Genomic DNA, 22,006 nt, shown 5'->3' with positions numbered 1-22,006 from the left:
CAAGTAATGGCAAGATGGCGCAGATGTGAAAGTTGAAATAGAATGGCACAGGAAAAGATGAAATGTGACTCAGGGACAGAAACCAATCCAGGAATGCAGTAAATATCGCAACAGATATGCTGATGAACATTTGACACAAAATTTCACGAAAAATCAATGGCTAATATGAAGAGTGAAGGAGAGCAGTCCTCCTCTAGTCAGGTGAAGGGACATCACTCTTTTTTAACTACTTAACTGGTGCCTGTGATCAAAAGGACATGGTTTTACCCTTAGTTTAATTTTAAATAGATTTAATACTTTTGCATCTGTACATGTGTCTATATATATATAAACCACAACCACAAAGATGTGAACATATATTAACTTTCCATGCTAACACACATGCACTCACATGACTAAAAAAATGTTACAACAATGTTCAGAAAGACATGAACTTATAGCCAAAAAACAAGAAATGCTACATAACAAATATGTACTATGATATATTCAGACTAATGTACTCATAACTATAAGAAATATGAGATACAGAAGAGTATACCATATTGTGTGAAAAATGACACTGATGTGGAATAGGGCCCAATCCCTCTTTCATTGAAGGCAGCAACATGGACTGTGTATTCTATTCTCTGGTGCAGACCCTCTGCTTTGGCTGTGGAAATGTTTGAAGCACTGACCCTCAACAGAATAGATGTGTTTAGTCCAGAAGATGAAATATTGACGATATAACCTTCCACAGGAGGATAAAGAACCACAGAGTTGTCTGGCACCTTTTGGTAGAAGAAAACATTAAACAAGACTGAGAAAAAAAGCAAAATGTACATTATTGCTTTATCTGGAAGCAGGGGTGGGGAGAAGGGGAATCAAACATTGAAAATGCATATGCACTAGACGAAGTTACATTTTAATAATATCAATAAAAGAGAGTAAGACATCAATACAAATTACAAAACTAGCTCTTGCTTATTTAAGTAGTTATAGTTAAAAAAAATGAATAAACGAAGCACAAAAAAGTTTTCTTTTGTAGTGACGCTGAAGAGTGAAAACAACCACTATGGCAATTCAAGTGTGGGTGAGTCACACCTCAGTGAAACAATTCACTAACTCACCTGCCAGGTAACTGACACTGTGTCATTGCTGAGAACCTTTACCAGAAGGATTGTTGGCACATAATCTGGAACTAAAGAAAATAACACTATCCCTGGTGACTAGTGACAATTCCAAAGCAGGGAAGGCACTGTTCATTTAGATATCTTCTACTTATCAACAAAAACCATGTTTACAAATTATTTTAGGTATTAAATAAAATTACTGAAACTAGTCATTTATTTTTCAAGCATTTTTAATAGCCAAAAAAAACTCAAACAAAAGGATGCTGCTTACCTTCATATGTGATCACAAAGGCAATGGTGACAGCTTTGCTAACACCCTGAACTAAGACATTCATGGCCATCATAGAAACACTGTAGTTTCCAAGGCTCAGGTTATGAAATGAAGCATTTCGCTCTTGTGCTGATGATACAGACAGTTGATCTAACAGTGTTGCCCATCCATCAAGAAGTTGAATAAGGTACACAATGAATCCTGCAGACATAAAACTGCACTATTCTTAAAAATACCTGTAATGATCAGGCCATGTACCAAACAAAGTGGAAAACAAAATACAGATGCATTTACATCTTAATGCATACTTCATCTGCCTAGATCTACTAAAAACTGAAGCCTCAAATAGAGTGAAATGGTGCCTTCAAGCACAGAAAAAAAAAGTTAAAAAAAAACACTTATTTGAAATATGCTGAAAAAGGGTAAAATAATATTTTATAATAAACTTTCTTTCATTAATGACCTTATTAATGAACAGATAATTTTGAAATTTGTGATGATCAGATTTTTAACAGCTCCAGAGAGTGCCCCTTGTGTTCTTGTAGAAGGCCTTGGGTATCAAAAGGTCCTACACTGCTTCAAGCCTTAATAGATCTATTTCCCAATAAAGGGCTTTGTCTAAATGGTCTGGACAAATAGAAAAATCAACTGATAACTTAAGGTCAGCCAATATTTGTCTAAAATGGTCTGGACACAATAGAAAAATCAACTGATAACTTAAGGTCAGCCAATATTTGTCTAAATGGTTCTTGAAAATTAGCAATGATGGGCCTTGGATCATTGACTGCACCAGAGGCTGACAACTCATCATCCATTCAAGCAGCTGCCAAATATACCTACCACTGTCCCCATTAAGATGCTCAGGTGGAGACCAGAATATGGTTGCAGATCTGTTGCGAGTGTCAATCCTGACATTTTGAGGCTGACTTGGCACTGTTAAATTTCATTGACAGAACATGTAACAGGAGCAATAAACCTAACAAAATCATAATTCTAAATACATCTAAAAACTGATAATGTTAAGTAGTATCTATTTCCTAATGTGCATGCATACATGATATGTATGCAGTCTCAAATCCATTCACAAATATTTTTTGATATATTGAACACTAGAATTACATAAGCAGTACGGAGAATCATACAAGTATTGAGTCTGAAACATTGACTCTCTTCTGTCATCATCAGCCTAACAAAAGTAAAAGTTCAACAAGCCTTGCTTAATGATTTCTAGATTGCTTTTTAACATTGTATCTATCATTTACTGAGTTTGAAAACCAATGACAAACCAGGTTAACTACATCTTCTTACCATCAGATGAGGTCAGAATATGCAGGCTGTCTTTGCTGGGTGGCCCAGTTCCAAGAACATTGACCAGCTGTGTTCTTATTTCATACATGGTAAATGGCATTAGCAGGTTCAGTTCTATTTTAGAAATGCCATCTCCAGACATTATGACTTCATGATCTAACAAACTGATGCCCTGAGTTTGTCCGGTATCACTGAAGTTGAAGGCGTTAAAAGAATGTACAGGAACATTTCTTACTGTCCACACATCTTCAAGACGGGCTTGTAGGCTATCAACAAGGCCTTCAGAGGAAGAGCGCCTAGTGATCCTGATATGTTGAAAGTCAAGCTTATTTCTGTTGCTGATGAAACTGTATGGATTATCCATGGATGTGTGAGAGGTTCTGAGAAATGAAAATGATAACATACAGTATAAATAATTATAGAAGCAGTCATTAAGCTGTTAACTGTTCAGTGTTAACAGCTTTATTGTATTTTTTAAATATTTATGTCTTCATATTTTTGTCTATTGATCTGTTATATAATTATTAGATGGTATGTTGTATTTGCTACTTCATGGTTTTACTATTCATCCTGTTAGACTTTATTAATCAGTGTGAAATATCATTTTCATAGGCCAGCACCCACATATTTTGACCCCAAGTACTGGTACAAGTACATCTTTACTGGTGTGTGACCAGATAGTAGTCATTAAGGAATGAATGGTGATGCCCACATATTTTGCCAAGATAAGGGCCTTCTCTCTTTACACCTTGTGACCCACTCCATTGCAAAAGAGTGCTGTACAAGTTTAAATTTATTATAGAGCCATGTACAAGTGAAATATTTATTAGATTATTACTTCAACCATCTTCCTTTTTCTTTCATGTGTACATGCACATTTAAATATACCCACAAGCTTATACATAGAGAGAATTATGCAGCATCAATTTGTATTTCTCTGACTGAGAAGTACTCAGAAGTAGATCTATATATTGATGATAATATATTGATATTTCTTGTGATTACATGATCCTAGTAAACCCAATATAAGTTTAAAATGCATATAACGCACTTAGCCTTCCAAATATCCATACTTCATCCCAGCTAACTTTAAATATGTTCAGAATACTTGTGTTAACCTATAGACAAACACATACAAACCTTATTTTATAATAAAGTACTGAATATCTCATAAAATTTATAGACAAAGTATCATTTGTACTAAATATGCATGGCCTTCACACCATTGTAAAGTTAAAAAATCATATGTTAAACCAGTGTGTTGGGGACCATCTGTACTGAAAAATAGAACAGATCAAAACTTTGGCACCTAAAAAAGTACTTACTTGTAAGAAGTAGTGATGAAGCACCATGAATGTTTTTAGCTGTACAGGTGTATGCTTCCTGCAGGGCACTAGCCATAACCATCAAGTGCCCTGCCTCAACAGTATGACTAGGCAACGTAGTGACATCAGTACCATTGGAGATGTAGTAGTATATGTCTGGGGAGGGAAAGCCAGCAACCTGGCAGGTAATTGTGACGTGCCCATCAGAGGATTCACTGAGGACATCAATGATAACTGGGCTACCTAAAAATACACAGGCTGTTTGAGTTGTCTGAAATTATTTCATGATATTCTATAGTTCACCTTTTTGTTGTTTATTTGTTACATTTGTTCTTATTTGAAGTGTTCAACTTTATCTTTTTAGGTTTTAAAGACATTTGGAGACATAAAAATCTTACAATTCAAAATGGTATCTTTAATCAAGTGTATAGAGGTAAGAGGTGCACACACACACACACAAACCAACACATGTATACTCAAAACACACAAAAATATACAAACACACACAAAAACACATGTGCATGTGCACACACACACACAAAATCAAGTTTACATACTCATATACAATATCTTTTCAAAATAATGCATGTCTTTAGCTCTTAACAGCTTATTCAAAGATGCACAGTCCAAAAATCAAATTTATTTGGCAAATAAGCAAAAGTCTCTGAACTATAAAGAATCAGCAGCAAACCACACCTTCTACATCCAATGTTATTGTAGCAAAGGCACAGCCGAGGATATTACAGGCTTTGCAGATCCACTGACCACTATCACTAACATTTGTAACCTTCACAACTGATTGAACTCCATCTGCCAAATCTGTCCTGTCACCTCTCTCTTGACCTATGGGTGATCTCCATATCACCAGAGGATCAGGATCTCCTACAGCCAGACACATTATCTGCAGTGATGTCTGGTTATTTCCTGGAGTTACATTGGTAACATTTGTAATTCTGGGTGAAACTGAAATAAAATAATATCCAAAGATCATGCAGAAGTAAACTAACCATAGCATATTAACATGAAAACTTTGATAGACTTGATAGACTGTACAGAACATACAACAATCATGGGACACAAAGTCCTTTTGAATGTAGTCAGCCAGTCCAACATAAACCTACGCAGCTGAACCTTTATGACAACAGTGCACCTTGTATGAGTGATAAAGAAGATAATCAGTCCAACAGTTAATATTCCAAACTTATCAGCCCTGTTTCCATTTCTTATTGGAATAATTCTCATCTCATACCTGAATCCCCCTACTCAGTTTCCCTGAATAATGCTTATATATTTAACAATACAATGAAATATATAAGTATAATATAAAAGGCAAACAACAATTATACAAACTTTATGATTAACCTCTGTATACAAGTTTTGTTTATTCAATAATAATATGAAAATGGAGGACGAAGATAAAACCAGTCACATCTGGAAGGTTCCCTCCCTATTTATGCTTACAAAAATGCATCAGGCAGAATGTTTGAGATGCTATTCTGCTATCATACATCTGCTGCACAAAAGCTTGTACAAAGTAACTAGGTGGGGACTTGAGATGTCACATATAATTTCTAAACCCTGTTATGTCAAAAATCTAGTATTCTAGTGGCAGAGCTGGGCATTATAAACCTCTATAGGTCATAGAGAAAATTTATACACTGGGAGTCCCAACACTGAGGTGCCACGATGTTCTTTAACAAGGCAAAGAAAAAGTAAAGTTCATCCCCTAACCTGAATGTTCCCCCTTGTGTATATGTAAAACAGCAGTGTCAAGGGCAAAGCCTTAATTGTTGTTACCTTGAACATTTATATAGACAGGATCCGAGTATACAGCATCCCCTTCATTGTCAGCAGCACAGTAGTACCAGCCCTCATCTGCTTCCAGCACTTGCTGTAGTCAGATATTATTATACCAGTTTCACACTAACAGAGAGGTAATTCTAAAGCTTTCTTCCACCACACCCACAAGAAATTGTGTTTTTACTATCTCCTGCACAAGGCATCTATTCTTCCCTTAGATAATACTGTAGTGTATAGTGTACTCTTTAATCATTAGCAAAATTAGGATAAACTGAGATCATTGTGCTTAACAAACTTCAGAGCCTCAAAACAACCAAAGTGCACAATAATAATCAGTCTGATGTCTCTCCAAGTGATTTTTTTTTTCAAATGCCTCAGATAATTACCTGAAAGTAAAGGTCCCCATGATTCGTTGACCAGATATGGATTGAATCTGTCTCATTGTTCAGACTGCCTTCAGTACAAGGAATCAGAGTGTCATTGCCAGCATTGCAGCATCCTCGGTACCAACGGACAGCATGGATGACACCCTCTCCATCTCCAGACTGTTGGGCATGGCAGGAGATGTTAAGTGGCTCTGAGATGTTTACTGTAATGTTTCTTTCACTGGCCACAAAAAATGGCCATCCTAGAAAGAGAGCAACATAGGAGAGTTGGTAGCAGGTGAGAGTTCTGTTTCCCCCCCACTTCCCTTTGATTAGAACTAGTTTCTTTTTCGTTGCTCATAGAATGCATGTTTACAAGTTTCCTATGATGATTGTATAAGTGACAGAGAGAGTAGGATTAGATTGTTTTAGATGATTGAAAGCTTCTCTCTCCTCACCTGGCAGGTAGATACTAGCAGTTGCACTTTTCTCTCCAGCTTCATTTCGAGCGAGGCACGTATACTGTCCAAGGTCTTTGTGAGTAATGTTTGCAATGACCAAGGTGTTGTCAGGTCTTATGATCATATTATTCCCTGAAATTTAAACGTCCCAAATACTTGACAAGTCCTCTGCATTACCAATAAAATAAAATTTAAATATTGTGGAATTAATAACATAATCACATATACCTGCATAAAAATTATTATTGTAACCAAATATAATAAACATCACACTAGTTGAAAATAACACTTAAAAAGTAGCCATAGTATGTTAGACCTTTAACTGCTTGTTGCCTTCAGCTAATAGTACAATCATAGGGCCAAGTAAACTCCCCCAAAGTTTGCCTGCCATACCCCCAGGAGCTCTGGTGCTAGGGGTAATAAGCTTAAATAAGAGGCTGGGTGCAGCCACCTTCCTTTCCTCCCAACAACCCTCTTAATCCTCTCTGGATCAAGGCTAACTGAAATGCCATTTAATGTTCCTGGCCAATCAACTAGCTGTCTGTAACATATTAATAATCATAAACCTAACAAGTGACTACCAGCTACATTCCCTCGCATAATGCTACAATTTGATTTCAATTTTAATTTACAATTTTAATCTTAATGCAGCTGTTGCTGAAAGAGACATCTAAACTAGTGAAATGTAAATGTCAAGATTTAAGTGAATGGGGTGTAATTTAAAAAACAAAATGGAGACTGGGAAAAGCTCGGTGCAAGATACCATCTCACAAAATCTGGGTATATACTCAATTCCCATCCTCAAGATATCTGTCTACAAACATCATGAACTGGGCTCACAAACTACAACAAACAAGCACAGTAAACTTTGGATCTGGCAATGCACTTCAGGTAAATTCTCACATTTCCTGCTTACCAAGAAGTAATGTTCTTCCGCTTCTGATCCACTTTTGAGTTGGTGTTGGAACACCAGTCACCTCACATTTTAAAGTCACTGTCTGACCAAAGGTTACTGCCATAGAGGAGGGTGCCACCACAAAAACTGGAAGGACTGCCATTGAGAAGATTGTAAGTGTCTACATTAAACTTTAAAAAAAACACATACACACATTGGTCATATATGTTAATGGTTACACAATCGCATATGTGCAAATCTAAATGTATATGGTTTTAAATAAGACTTGCTTCACAAGAAAATTATCCTTAGTTTATATGTCACTAAACGTTTACAAAATGTAGAAAATTTGAAATGGAAACTAGCAATTTAAAATCACTGTTGTCCAGTGTGGACACATACCATGTATGGACAGAATAGCACTGGTGTTGAGACTACCATAGAAATTTTCAGCCACACATGTGTATTGTCCACCATCCTCTAACCTTGCTTCATGAATTGTCAGATCTCCTAATGAGGAGATAACAATCTGTGAACCTGGCAGAAGGACTTGATCGCCATGGAACCAGCTCACTGTAGGGATGGGGTAACTGCCAGCTTGGCAGGACAGGTTAGCTGTATTCCCCAGCAGTACAGTTTGACTGGCAGGTTGTACTTTAAAATAAGGTGGACCTATAGCAAAAGAACAAAACTAATATGCTATGGAACATTTAGTAGACATGCAAGAAATTGTTCACCCTGTAATACCTATGACAAGCTTGATGAGACATGGGAAAGTAAAAGTGAAGATGCAGATCCATCAAAATCACATATTTTTCAAATCCTGACCAAAAAGCCATATTGAAGAGGCAGAGGATATAGCAGTTTATGCTTACCTTCAACTGTGATGAATGCAATAGCCGTTGAATAGCCTAAGGAATTCCATGCATAACAAGTGTAGTGACCTTGATACTCTGGCGTCACTGCAGTTACCAGTAATGTTCCAGTTTGATCAACAGTAGCATTTTCAAAAAAGCTCATTTTTTGAAGAATCACTGGAAAAAAGACTACATGAATGTGAATGTGAACTGAACAGTAGCATGTTAATGTACATTTATAAAATACAAATATCCATACATAAATATCTAGGTAAAGGAATCTTTAACACAGAGTTAAAAAAGGGTAAGATAAAATATATCCTCCTCACATTCACTTTCTCTCTCTCTCAAAAATAAAACTGCTATCTGGTGCATGTATGGCAGAGTGAACTGTATGCAAGTGATGCAGCAGTTATATAATAAATATATTCACCTTACCTGAGTTTGGCAAAATCCACTGCATGGAAGGCACAGGATTTCCAGTTACTTTACATGAAAGACTGAATGATGAGCCTATTAGAACAATCTCATCTGCTGGGTGGGAGTCGATTTCTGGGGCAACTGAAAAGACAAATATTTCAATGACAGGCATCAAGACTCTAGTACAGAAATAAAGCAGTGTACCTGCTCCGTAGGAAGTTTGTATTCATAAAATACATCTTTCAATTCTGAAAATAAATGTTAAAAAAACCAAGAAAAGAGATATGACATCCATGAATGAAATGGAAAGAGAAAGAGACCAATGGAAAGATGTATGCATCAGAATAAAAAAGCCATCATTACCCTGGAGAACAATGTACTTACACAGAACATTAAGAGAGACTGAGGAAGATATCTGTCCTTCTGGACTCTCAGCTAGGCAAGTGTACACCCCTGCATCACTGAGTGTCACCTTCTCCAGCATCAAAACTCCCAAAGCTGTTAGCTCTGTCTTAATTCTCACACCATTCTATAATGTAAACAAAGCTTGTCTTGTGAATAATGAAAATATTGCATGATATTGTAAACAATGTTATGCTAGACCATACGGGTGAGATTGTGTGCTTTATGAAAACTGTGGACATTGATGGACAGAGGTTAGGGTTTAAATTAAACTGTATTATTCTGGTTGGGTTAGGAGTAGATTTAGTGTAAGCAAAGAGGATAACAAAAGCCACCACTTAGGCAGGAAAGTGAAGCCATAATTGCTTACCCAGATATGATCATCCCCCTGTACCGATTATCATTGTTCATGAAAGGAAGCCTGGTGGTATTTGTATCTAGGGTAGCAGGGACATGTGAACTGGGGACAGCTGCTAAATGTAGATCAGGGCAATAAGAAAGTGGTTATTTTATGGGAAGTTTTATTCTGAAGCCATATTAGGTTTTGTGTCCCCAGTTTTCAGGAAACTATGTGGAAATGACATACCTTCAGCCATACAACATGAGGTGTGGGGTTGCCTTGAGCTTCACAGGTAAAGTTAATGTTTTCTCCAGCAGTCACTGTCTGATTCTTTGGTGCCTTAAAAATTATTGGAGCAACTAAAAAGAAAAGCAACAAATTGCAGTTTTCTTGTTAAATGAGAGATGAATCACATGACTAGTTTTTTCTTTGTTTACAGCACAGATTATAAGCCTCAGAAACAGAATGAAAAAAGGAAAACTCAGTATTATTTTTGGTTCCAATACAGAATTTACAAGTGTTTCAATGAAGTAGCTGTTCATTTTAATGCATGCTATTTTAATATTGTCTGTGATATTTTCTAACATATAAAAAACTGTAAAAGCTGAAAATTTTAACATAACTGATGTGCCTATAATGTATCTGTCCACAAGTTGCAGAGAATGTCATTAAGCAGGTGTGGTCTGAGCTCCTGACTAATATGTAAAAAGAAATGCAATATAACCATGCTGTAATCCTAAAATGGGTAGGAATAGAAGTTAAATCTTTCTTGCATTATTTATATGGATACCCTGCTGTATTGTTAGGTACTGAGTAGATAGCTGGCTCTTTTCTTTTCCCTGTAGATCAAAGTTTTAATTGATTATGGTGACTAAATGCACAGGTAATTTGCTTCCTGCTGGTCATTAAACATTGATCAAATTTACCTGTAATTTCCAGATAGGCGAAGACTCTGTCACTGCCATAATCATTGTTGGCCATACATGTATATAGTCCCCCATCTGTTTCTTTGATGTTCCTCACCACAAGTGTTCCATTTGAGAAGCTAGTGACATTGCTGGAGTTCTGCAAAGTTGATCATAGCAAGGATGAACTAACTAATAAATGATAAAAAAATAAAACAAAGATTTAAGAAGAAACCATTGTAGTGGCTTACATAAACAAAGTATCATCATCAGGAAACACACACATACACCCAGTGAACCTGATGACATGGTATGAAGTGAGGTGAATATCAAAAAACCTTGAAACAATGACTTTCATCTACTACTCCCACATTCCTATCTTCTGTAGTGTAAAATCACTATTTAATTGAATAGATTGCAACTAAACCAGCTACTTAACCATACAGCAGCAAGAGTGACAAACACGAAATAAAACAGATGAGAGATAATAAAGGATGGATACAGCACATTTGCCTATTTAATAGAAGGCTCAGAATGTTTTATAAAAGAAAGGCAAATAAGCAAAACAGAAACCAAATTTCCATAACAGACATACACACAGAAGCCAAAACATGTTAATTAACAAATAAGAGTTCCATCAATGGCACAAGACAACAAAACCTGCTTACTAAGCATACTAAAATAGCTCAGCATTTAAAAAAAAAAGACAGGCATACAATGTAAGTTTGAGGTAAGGGATGAAACTGGCAGAAAAGTACAAATTGAGAAAACTATATGCATAATAAATAGACACACCAGATATTAAAAGAAACTGGGATGATTGACATATGAATAAGAGAATGGCATACATATAAGAAGAAAAACAGGCAGGCTGGTAACTAAAAGAAGAAAGGACAGCATCTTTTAAGTATCCTACCTGCAGTTGTACAGAATTCCCTGTCTCCAAACTCTTGAGCCAAAGTAAATGTGGTTCTGGACTTGCTAAGGCTGCACAGTTGAAAAACAACTGTGCTTCCTATAGAACTTGTCAAATTCTGTGGTGCTCTGGTTATTTGAGGTTTACCTGTACATTACAATCACAATATGAGAATAGGAAAAAAAATCAAGAAACTTTTGTTTTTCAGCTAGGTGATATCTAAGACACCATTCACTGCTGTCTTTCAAACATTTGAGATACCTCCCAGGTGCTTAGTGCATGATAGTTTTAGGTTATCACAATGCTTCTCTTGTACTCTGTTAAGTATTTTTAATACACACAGTTAATTTGTTTTAGCTTTACTTTTCAAAGAAAAAAATAGAGAAGGGAAAAGTAATGTTTTAAACGAGAATATTATTCAAACCAGTGTTTGTGCTTATATTTGCAGTATGATGTAAGAAGTTAGTGGTGTGTAAAAGTCAAAATATATATGAAAGGAGAATGATAAACACTTTTAACTTAAAACACAATTGTTGTTAATGTAATAAAGACAGAAATGCATGCAAATTCAATAGTGAGAAGGAAAGAGTTTGTTTTATGTCAAACCAGTAGCATTTTATGGCCAAACAGCTGCCACTACAAATGGGTGAAATATGCAGAGAAAGAACAGCATACCTGACTCAAGATCTGAACTCAGAACAGTAAATCCTCACTGTATTGGTGACAGGTGCTTACTGTATGCACATATTTACATCTAGAAATGAACATACATCCTCAATAATCTTTCAATGTGTCAAAATTGTACCTGCTGGTGAGAATGTATGTGCACTAAAATCACACACGTTTTTTGAGTATTACTCCTAACAACAGTCCCCACATTGCTAATCCATCTTCAGACTTCTCTACTCATCTTCCTCTGCCGATCATATCCCTCAGTTCTTGTTACCAATTCCTCTCTGCATTTTTTAAAATTTGTCTTCTATTAGGCATTGGTACTGTTGTTTATCCTTCCATCCTGTGTATGTTGATTTGTCTTGTTCTGGTCTCAAGCATTAAGAACATGTTTCTTACAAGCACGAGTATAGGTTTTATAAATCCCGTTTATTATTATTATATCGAGAGTTGAACATACTTCCACATTAAGCTTCTACTTTGTCAATCCACATTTATCTTCCACTGTGTCAAACTATACACACATATTTATTTACATCTAGAAATAAAAAAAACTATTTTTTTTCACTCTCACACTCTTTCTCTCATGCTTGCACATACACAATAGATAATCCAAACCTTGTCTTGACAAAGGTATTGAACGCAAAGCTAGGAATTTTTTAAATATCAAAAACAGGCAAAAACTTAAAATGCTTACCTACTACCTGAAGCTCTCCAGGGGTGCTGTAACGTATTACTCCAAGAAGAGTGTTGACACCAACACATACATATTCCCCAGCATCACTATATCCAGCACTGCTGATGTGCAAAGTTTCCCCATAGTGTGTTGTGCCAACAAAAAACACTTCAGGGACAACATCAAGGCCATTCAGTCGCCACATAATAAATGCTGGAGGTAAACTGTCTATCCTGCAGTGTAGAATGATTTCAGAGTGAAGCTGAACTGCTGCATCTTGAGGGTTCATGCTAAAGGTAGGAGCAATGTCTGGAAAAAGGATTCTTCTGCTTAACACATGAGACACTTAAAAAAAATTGTATTAGGAATTAAATATAAATCAAAATAACAATGGTATATCTTGCAGACAGAATCCATATCATACATCCTTTGGACATAAAGCAAACCTTACAGACTTTAATTTGATAAAATAAAAAGTTCATCTTTGAATTTATACTGAAAAGCACGCAAACAGTCATACATGCTTGTCTCAGGATGGCCTGCCTGCTCTTGATTGTCTTGCCACTTGAAGTTGCCATGCATGTATACACCCCATGTCCTCCTCTTTCACACTTCTGATATGAAGAGTTCCATTAGGGTAGACAGTCTTATCAGTAATGATTGCTGCATTGGGATCTGATATGATGTCTTTATTGTCATACTGCCACCTTAAAAAAAAAATAGAAGTGTGCATGGATGCTGTGTTCAAAGCCAACTCAGGTATATCTAATCCCTGTTAAATAACAAAAAAGTGAAGCTAGCACAATACTTAGTAAAAGTTGTCATTCAGAAAAAGTTAGAAAAGCACCCTTTGTATTATACATTTTACAGTACTCCACAACAGTGCATGATGTAAAGTAAGAAACACTTACAAATAAGTTATTTCAGAAGTATCTTCAGCTCTGCAGTGAAGGAAATAAGGTCTTCGTATAGCTGCTATTCCATCAGCTGGTTCGAGAATGAATGTTAAACCTACAGATATATATATGAAAAAGATATTACATTCTGTTATTTAGCAGACAGAAATGTAAATGTGATGTGTGTATGTGTGAGCAAGAGAGTGTGCATGATAATAATAATAAACTTCTGATATGGAGATCAAGAGCATCTCTCTGACGTGGCCAAAGAGAGTGTTCACATCGCAGTTGATCGGTTTTATATAAAATAAAAATCAGCTTAAGTACTAAAGTACCACAAAAAAAAAATGCTTCCCAGATTGAATGACAACATCCTCTAACTGATTATCTTCTCTCCACTGACCACTTCTTCCCTTTCACAATTAAAATTACCTGTAATGATGTGAAAAGTAGACAGTAATGTCAGCAGGTGGGTAATACTCTTTGTTTCCATTATTAAAACAAAGCATTTTCTTAAAGAGATGTGTTCTGCATGCTGGAAAACTGCAGGTGTTGTTGCTGTAGCCTCTTCCTGCTACCTGAAAAATGCTAACAATTGACATCTGTACCGTGTTTGCTGATATGAATTTATTAAAAGAGAAATGTTTAATGCTGATATCGATCTATGATTTCAATTGATCAGTCAGTCAACTACTCAATCATGCATAAAATTCATTATTTATTCATTTGATTATTTTTTATCGAATGATTTAACTTAAGAGTATGTATAACATATGTCCCATTGTGAACAAATTTAATTATGATCTAATATGTGGATAAACATAGATCACACATAGATCACACCATCATCATTATTTGTTGCTGTTGTACTAATCGATACTGATGCTGAGGACTGATAACTGAGCTGGAATATTACATTCTTGATTCAACATACATGCCCTTTATAACTTTTTTTTATTCAAGACAATTGTAGAAAACTGATCAAAGTAATTTTTTTTAAAAAAATTATTATAAAGAGTACTGCTACTTAGAACGGTTCATTTGAATGTTCTCATATATTGTGTAAAATTTATTCATGATATGAAACTGTCAGCTACTGACTGATTTATAAAACATACGTTTATAAAACATACGTATTGTCAGGAACTGTCTTGCTGCCTGATGGCGATCTGTTCTCTGTTGGTCACAAAAACTGTAGTGAGAAAACGGAGAATTGTGTCGGTGCTGAGCCTGTGCGCATACTTTTCATCTTCGGTTCCTTCGAAAATGAATCCTTCCAAGAAATCTTGTTCTGAGTGACCCGTACTCGTCCTCACAATATCACGATGCATACAGTCTGTATTGAACCAGGCCAGAAAAGCTTCATCTTGACTGGGCACGCTGTTGTATGCTCTGTTAAGAAAACGTTCAATACCTCACAGCTGATATTCTTTCCAGCTGTCACCTGTAAAGCAGAGTATGACAGGGTATTCAACAGCAGGATTGAAGTAGTTAATGAAGCCTAGTCACTTAACTATTTGTAAATCGATCTACAATCACAATTATACACACAGCTTAATGCACATTACTTATTATTGAAGTTATGTCTATACAGTAATTAACGTCGCACTCTAACGATGATCATTTAACTGAACAACATATACACAGAGAAAATGTTTACAGTTATTATGGATTTCATGTTTTCCTTATTTTCAACAGCTACAACCGTGGACGTGTATAGAGCTCGCGCTACAATCGTCTGCTTACGATTTAGAAATAAGAGTTACTTCCCATGTAAAAATGGCGACTTCCATACGTCTTATCGATGGAGACGAACAGAAAGAAGCCGAAAAGAAAGAAATTTGTGCCATGTATTCTTATTTAAGTGTTTTCATGACATAACTTGTTTTCAACATTTCTTTGTTTTATTTCTTGTTTTAATGGTGTATTTTCTATTGATTAGAAACTATTCGCTTAAAGACAGGACTTAAGATTTTTCCTTTTGCGTTTTGATTTGGAACTTCGCTACTTCCTTTTTTTTTAAAAACATTTATTATCTCTTACAGATACATAACACATAAAAAGAAATATTTTACAATATAACAACATAAAAACAAAATATGCACATAGATTAACAGTCATTTTAAGAATACATCCAACTGTCAAAGAGGCCATCAATGTCACTACTTAATTTTTTATCACATAAAAATCCTTAAGCAAAATATATATCTGTGATGACTTATGCCTGTCATGAACTGTTCTTTTCTGGCCCAGATGTGTGAAATTCGAAGCACAGTATACATGTCCACGCTGCAATGTACGTTACTGTTCTCTGTCATGCTACAAACATGAAAAACATGAAGGATGTTCAGAATCTTTCTACAGAGACTGTGTGATGGAGGAATTAAATGGACTGTCAGCAAAGTAACTATTTCTTATACTAAATGTAACAAATATCCTTATGTGTATAAAACTATATATATACTAATATAGTACCTTACCCCAGCCCACAATAGCTAAAGACTGAACTGTGTTTGAACTTTGTCATCGTTTAAATAGCAAAAAAAAAAAAAAGATAAAGGTCATTTGAGTTATCTGCTTAAATGAAGTTTTCATGTACTAAACCCTCTTCTTTGAAAACAGTTTTAGCAACCAGAGTAACCTGTTTCATCAGTATAGTTGAATGAATGTAACCAAGCAGAATACAGTATTCAAGTGGTCAAAAAGTCCATAGCTAAATGATATTTGTTGATATTACAGAACAGTTATCACTAGATAGCTAGTGAAAAACACTGGGCCTTATTTCTTTCCTCTCTCTCTCACACACAACTTGTATATAAACATCACATACAAAGCCAGCCACTGATGCAATGGAAGTAAATCTTTTTCTAGGCCACAAGACCGGCAGAAGATCCTTGAAATGCTGGCAAAGGAACAGCAAGAAAATTTAACAGTAGATTCGGATGATGGTATGCATGGTATTCAAATAAGTGCTATTGCTTGATTTAGGCAAATAGTGTTACAGATAATAGAATTGTTGCACACATGTTCAAGGTAAGTACTATAAAACTATGGGGACCAAACTTTCTGACATCATTTGCACCTTACATGTTTCCATTTGTTTTTCTTGATTTAATTTTTTTTTTTTTGGCATACCAAAGTTATTGAAAACTAGTCTTGTGATTGTTTTAAGTATTTATTTATCTATTTAATTTTGCTGCAAAGGTAATTATGACTTTTAAAAAACTTAGAACGGTCGCGTTGCAGGTATCAGTTGTTATCCAATTTCTCACTGAGTTGCCATTTTTTATTTTTAACATCAAAGAATAAATGTCATATATTCTTATACATTTTGATTAGCTTTCGCTTCTTTAAAATGATTTTTGTTATTATTTTCTTATTTCAGATGAAGAACCAGAAGATTTATCAGAACGCCTTCAAGGCCTTGACTTTGGTATGACCTCTACAAGATTAGTTGGGTTTTTTTTAAAAATATATTAAGCACATTTTCAATTGTAGTTTATGTTTTACAGCATATAAATGCTTTTCACATAATTGTGTGCATGTGTGAACATTCACATGCACGCTAGCTTACACACACACTCAACTCTGATGTCGACAAAATGAAGTCACCTTATGATAAATGTTAAAAAGTTTATTTATTTTAATGATTTGTTACTCAGACAAAGACAGTCAAAAGATTTGGGACAGGCTGACAGAAAAAGAACAAGAGGAATTTGCACGTATGCTGAAAGATGGACGCTTGGCAAACCTTGTGGATACCTGGACGCCATGGTGGACTAATAAGGTATTGCTGAATGCTTTTCTTTTCTTCACATATTTCAGTGCTATATATTTTCTTTTAACTTGCCAATTCTTCTAAATGTTATGGTGTGCAGTTTTTGCCTATGATATTTAGCAAGTCTTCTTTTAACTTAATAATTTTGTGACAAAGTTATTAAATAGTTGCATTTTACCATGATTATTACATTCTTTCTCTCTCAGCCGAAAAGAATTATGATCGAGGATTCTTTAAGGGAATCGTCTCTACCCAGAGAGTATCCTAAACATATGAAGGATATCCCTGACATTAGCCAGCTTTTAAAGGTAGGTATAATAAAAAAACCTTATTTATTTTGGCTGATCATTATTGATAACATATGCTGTCAAATCTCTTTTTGAATGTTTCTTGCTGTTTTCCATTTTCTAACACAAATGAAAAGTTATGTGAGAATTTTGATTCATTCTCCTTTCAACTACATAGGTTTGGTCTTTATAATTAGTGAGTTACATTGCAGAATAAATATTGCTTTTGCATGGTATGAAATTTTTGTGAACTAGTGAAAGAGTATATAGTGTCATCCCCTACTCTTCTTTAAAGAGCTATGAAATCAACCATAAAAGTCTCAAAAAGAGGTCTGCACAATTCAATATTTAGCTTAGTCTTTTGATGAAACTGAAACTGTGTAAAAAGCATTAATAAATAATTATGGAAATAGTGTATCTGTTGACTGGAAGGAATGAGAAAATGATCAGTAAAATAACTGACATCTAAACCATAATGGGACTGCATTACCACTGGTGTTGATATGTTGTAATCTGCAGTGTATTAAAAACATCTTCCAATCAAACTGTTAATATAATCAGTGACTTAAAGCTGCAGAAAGCATAGAAAGTAATATATTAGGTGAAGCTAAAAGTATGACTACAGTCTCATGGAAGGGCTTGAACTCATGATTGCTTGTGGTGTAGATTTTTTGTGATATTAGGTATGTTGTTGCCCTCCTTATTCAGACCCACTATTTAATAGGTAATAAAGTATGTGCTCCAATATGTGGGTCACATTAATACTTACATTAGAAAATTTGTTCTGAATTATTTGTATCATGTGCTGTTTTATTTTTCCAGTCCTCAAAACCATCTGCAGATATTAAGTTCAGTGTGATCAACGTCCTAAGTGCCTATGTCTTTATCACCCGTCTTCATAATGGGAATCATCATGACTGTCCTGTTGAAAGTGCAGAGGTCAGTTTGCTGAAAAAAATTTGACAATGGTCTGTAAAGGAAAAAGTTAACATTTCATAGAACAATGGCTTTTTTAAAAATTTCTTGCTAGTGGTTCCTAGATAGTGTTAATAAATCAGAATTACTGGTGACGGAATCTGGATTTTTGTAAAAGTCAGATTTACAGGTGAGAAAGTCAAAGCTAAGCATTGTATTACACTTTATACAAAAATGTTCCAGCTGAGTGTTGTAAATTATGATTTGCTGACAGTGTATACTGAAAGTAAAGCATGATTGTAAGTATTTGTTCATGCTTTTTGGACTTTTCTGTCTTTTTACCTACATCACAGGTCACACCACCTAAATTATCTAGTTCACTAGCTGCTAAGCCACCTGAAGGCTGTAATTATATATTTTTGTATGCCATTTAATTGAAGTGCTGGTTGCAGACAGTGCAGACAGCACACATCTACAATTTGCTATTAAAAACATGAAATTAAAGCTTAAGACATGCTTTCTGACAAATTTTCAGGAACTTTTATCAGTTGCTGCTGTTTTCAAAGAAAATCAGTCTTTCCATGGAGCTCAGGAAGCCATTCAGTCCGTTTTGCAAGCCATTGAAAAAGTATTTTTTTTAGTTTTATATGTATTACCATGTGAGTGAATGAATTTGTGTGTGTGCTGATGTGTGGGTGCGTGTATGCATGTGAGAGACAAAGTGAAGGAGGGAAGGAGCGTTTACAGATTAGATAGACATGTTGCTTTGAGAGTGTGTGCATAGATGTCTGTCACGCATGCCTAATTTGTAGCACATTGTGTATTCTGTGTTTAGGCAGGCTCTGCATTTTCTGTGCACCCTGGATATCCTGTAGTCTTGCTGGAAGATGTGCTGCACCTAATTTCTCCACACTTTTTAGAGCCAGTAGCAGCAGTAATATCGGCTCTGTCAGACATATCTGCCTTACTGAAGAAAGCTAATCAAGAGTTGAAAAAAGGTAAGGAGCAGTTATGAAATTTCTTTACTCTGCCCTAAACTGTTTAAGCATTTAAAATGAAATCTTACCTCCCATTTTATCCAGAAATGACTGTAAATTCTACTGACCTGTGAGTTTAAAGAACATTCATGGGTTAAAAAAAATAAAATTTGATGAAAAATGACGTTCATGTCTAGCATCTGTAGGATTTTTCTTAGATGTTGCTTACTTTGAAAATTTACAGCTAATAGCACTGGAGTTGTTTCCATATTCTGAAGCATTGAGTGTAAATCCATGTGAATATACGTACTTATGCATCCATTTTTAATCTCAATTTCGTTCCTTTTCATTTATTTCTATAGCTGCTTTGTATCAGTAAACCTTCCCACCCCCTCCTCACCCCAATGTATAAAATATTTTAATGTTTTAAAACGATTTTTACACAAAGGCAGAATAAGTTCAGACCTTGCAAACAGCACTGACAGTTCAGACAGAGAAATCCAACGCCAGATATTTCATGCCAGAAAGAAAGTGGATTTTCTTCATCAGCTGGGTTCAGCGTTATGGCATGTGCTTGTCTTCCCTGACAATAGAGCTTGCCCTTGAACTAGGTAAAGAGTCAACATTAAAACAGAAATAAATCTGTGTAAGCACATACAGATATTTTGCAAGTTTATTTAATTTGTTTCAATTAGTGTATTTCATTGCTTCTTAATGTTAGTAATTTGATGTCCCTAATATAATGCATGGAAAAGTCAGACAGGAAGCCATTTCCTTTTGCTCTGATTATGAGAGTCTGGGTAGCCTTAAATCTACCTTAGCCCTCTTAGTGTGATGAGCCATGATCTTGGCTTTGCTGAGAAGAACGTGAAATGTGATTTTCATTACTTTATTGCAAAGTTCAAATTTTCTCCTTTCCAAAAATGTATGTTTCTTGGTCTAATGTTTACATCAGAGCAGCAACATTAAAAAGACAAACTTCATTTGCTGTCATCTTCACAGTCTTCAGTTATAAGCCAGTCATTGTAATGTTATATTTTTACGTGGTGCTCAAGAAGTCGTTGTAAAGTTGTATTTCCCATGAGATCACCCAGAACTGTTAGCAATAGAAAGGAACAAGATATCTATCTAGTTGTCATGATTGCTCAAGCATTTTAATAGTTTTAATCACTCTTACATTCACTGCCTTTGAAACTTAAATGTCCACAATCTTCTGTGCAGAATGTAAGAGGGCTGAAATGGAGGAACAACGCCTGCTGGAAGTTCAGATAGAACAACAGCGTAAATCAGGAAAACTTAATTCATATTCAGAGAAACCAGATAAACAGGAAGTGAGATAATGAGTTGGTTTGTTTTAGAGATTTGATTTTGCTTATTTCCGAAAAGAGGAAAAAATGAACTTGTGCAGTAACCGAAAATTAAATGGGGACCTAGCAGTACACAATGGAGATTTTTTTTTCTATTTATGTGTATATGGAGTGTATGTGTGTAAAAGTGTTGGTGAGCAAGGGGCAGATTATAAATGGTACAAGTATTCTTTTGCCTGTTGTCACTGCAGCAGTCATCTTGTAAAAAATATTTTAAATAAAAGGCCATGAAAACGGCATTTGAATAAAGATAATTCTCTGATGTTTATTTTTAAATAAAGGATCTTACAGACTGCCATTAAATCCCAGTCACCCATAAAGAAGCAGGAACTGGTGGCTGTTATATTCACCACATTGTTGATAGCATTAAAATAAAATTTGCAAACTTATTGTTTGAGAACACCCCTGTGCCGCTTGTTTATAAACGGTTCACTTTTGGAGAGAGAAGGGGCGTAGTATTTGTCTTTAGCCAAAGGTGCAGCCCTGATCAGATCAAAAGAATTCAGCGATTATTAACACCATGATCGTGTCCCTGGAAACAGTCGGGAGCTTTTCATCTGTGATTAACATCAGACAGGTAATCCTCCCCCTCCCCTCACCATCTCCCTTCACGCTGGACCCTTGCTAACTCAGGGGACGTCTCCAACATGTGGTGCCTGTACATCACAACATAAAAGTCAACATTTAAGTCAATGAGTGTCGTAACCCTCCTTCCCCCCATGCCGCACATGCTCGCTTGTAAACTTTCTTCCGTAGACTGGGATCTATGAATATTGTTTTCTTTTTTTTTTTGTCTTTGTTTTTTTTTAATTGGTTTTATTTTTGTTTGTTTGGGGTTTTTTTTTTTCGTCTGTAAATTTTTTTTTCCCCAAATTATATAGGGTTTCCATGTTCTAAAGTCCATGTTTTCTAAATACTGAGATGTAACCTGTGTCGTTGTAAATTGAAAACCACATACTTCCTTTATTTACATATCTTGTAAATATATACATGTATATACTTTGCAATGAATTTTTTCTCCCCTTCACTGAGACCTATACAAAAAAACAACAAAAAAAATCAGC

The 22,006-nt window shown here is 35.4% G+C and overlaps 2 protein-coding genes across 6 annotated transcripts; one reads left to right on the top strand and one right to left on the bottom strand.

Annotated features, from left to right (window-relative positions):
* Window positions 1-2,777: 2,777 nt before the first annotated feature.
* LOC112569601 (hemicentin-1-like) lies at window positions 2,778-15,360 on the bottom strand. 5 transcript variants are annotated; one of them, XM_025247428.1, is made up of 20 exons: window positions 15,279-15,360; window positions 14,752-15,062; window positions 14,051-14,196; window positions 13,634-13,733; window positions 13,243-13,429; window positions 12,744-13,031; window positions 11,375-11,521; window positions 10,480-10,618; window positions 9,800-9,912; window positions 9,196-9,340; window positions 8,830-8,952; window positions 8,410-8,568; window positions 7,937-8,206; window positions 7,556-7,690; window positions 6,637-6,771; window positions 6,200-6,441; window positions 5,811-5,904; window positions 4,710-4,976; window positions 4,014-4,256; window positions 2,778-3,068 (listed from the first exon to the last, which is right to left on the bottom strand). In XM_025247428.1, the coding sequence occupies exons 8-20, from the start codon at window positions 10,532-10,534 to the stop codon at window positions 2,920-2,922; spliced, it is 2,130 nt and encodes a 709-aa protein (XP_025103213.1). In that variant the 5' UTR covers window positions 10,535-10,618; window positions 11,375-11,521; window positions 12,744-13,031; window positions 13,243-13,429; window positions 13,634-13,733; window positions 14,051-14,196; window positions 14,752-15,062; window positions 15,279-15,360; the 3' UTR covers window positions 2,778-2,919. The 5 variants fall into 5 exon arrangements, 4 of the variants coding, with proteins under 4 accessions (XP_025103213.1, XP_025103214.1, XP_025103215.1 ...); XR_003100466.1 differs by having other exon boundaries at window positions 2,936-3,068; window positions 4,014-4,228; XM_025247429.1 differs by lacking the exons at window positions 11,375-11,521; window positions 12,744-13,031; window positions 13,243-13,429; ... (2 more) ...; window positions 14,752-15,062; window positions 15,279-15,360 and having other exon boundaries at window positions 9,800-9,892; window positions 10,480-10,608.
* On the top strand, window positions 15,312-21,019 carry LOC112569611 (zinc finger HIT domain-containing protein 2-like). The gene is made up of 11 exons (XM_025247447.1): window positions 15,312-15,468; window positions 15,872-16,021; window positions 16,490-16,566; window positions 17,004-17,051; window positions 17,281-17,405; window positions 17,603-17,704; window positions 18,506-18,622; window positions 19,134-19,226; window positions 19,434-19,596; window positions 20,024-20,186; window positions 20,797-21,019. The coding sequence occupies exons 1-10, from the start codon at window positions 15,398-15,400 to the stop codon at window positions 20,179-20,181; spliced, it is 1,104 nt and encodes a 367-aa protein (XP_025103232.1). The 5' UTR covers window positions 15,312-15,397; the 3' UTR covers window positions 20,182-20,186; window positions 20,797-21,019.
* Window positions 21,020-22,006: the final 987 nt, after the last annotated feature.

Source organism: Pomacea canaliculata, linkage group LG7 (assembly GCF_003073045.1).
Source record: "Pomacea canaliculata isolate SZHN2017 linkage group LG7, ASM307304v1, whole genome shotgun sequence".
NCBI lineage: Eukaryota > Metazoa > Mollusca > Gastropoda > Architaenioglossa > Ampullariidae > Pomacea > Pomacea canaliculata.
The sequence above is the reverse complement of the archived record's forward strand: the minus strand, read 5'-3'. Positions and strand labels throughout refer to the sequence as shown.

Excerpts from the sequence above, each read along its gene's own strand:
- LOC112569601 (XM_025247428.1), bottom strand. The coding sequence starts at position 10,534 with ATGGCCAACAATGATTATGGCAGTGACAGAGTCTTCGCCTATCTGGAA. Across the intron at positions 8,569-8,829 it reads GTGGATTTTGCCAAACTCAG|TGATTCTTCAAAAAATGAGC; the intron begins GTAAGGTGAATA and ends TCTTTTTTCCAG. Across the intron at positions 4,257-4,709 it reads AATAACATTGGATGTAGAAG|GTAGCCCAGTTATCATTGAT; the intron begins GTGTGGTTTGCT and ends GTGTATTTTTAG.
- LOC112569611 (XM_025247447.1), top strand. The coding sequence starts at position 15,398 with ATGGCGACTTCCATACGTCTTATCGATGGAGACGAACAGAAAGAAGCC. Across the intron at positions 17,406-17,602 it reads CGCCATGGTGGACTAATAAG|CCGAAAAGAATTATGATCGA; the intron begins GTATTGCTGAAT and ends TTTCTCTCTCAG. Across the intron at positions 17,705-18,505 it reads ACATTAGCCAGCTTTTAAAG|TCCTCAAAACCATCTGCAGA; the intron begins GTAGGTATAATA and ends TTATTTTTCCAG.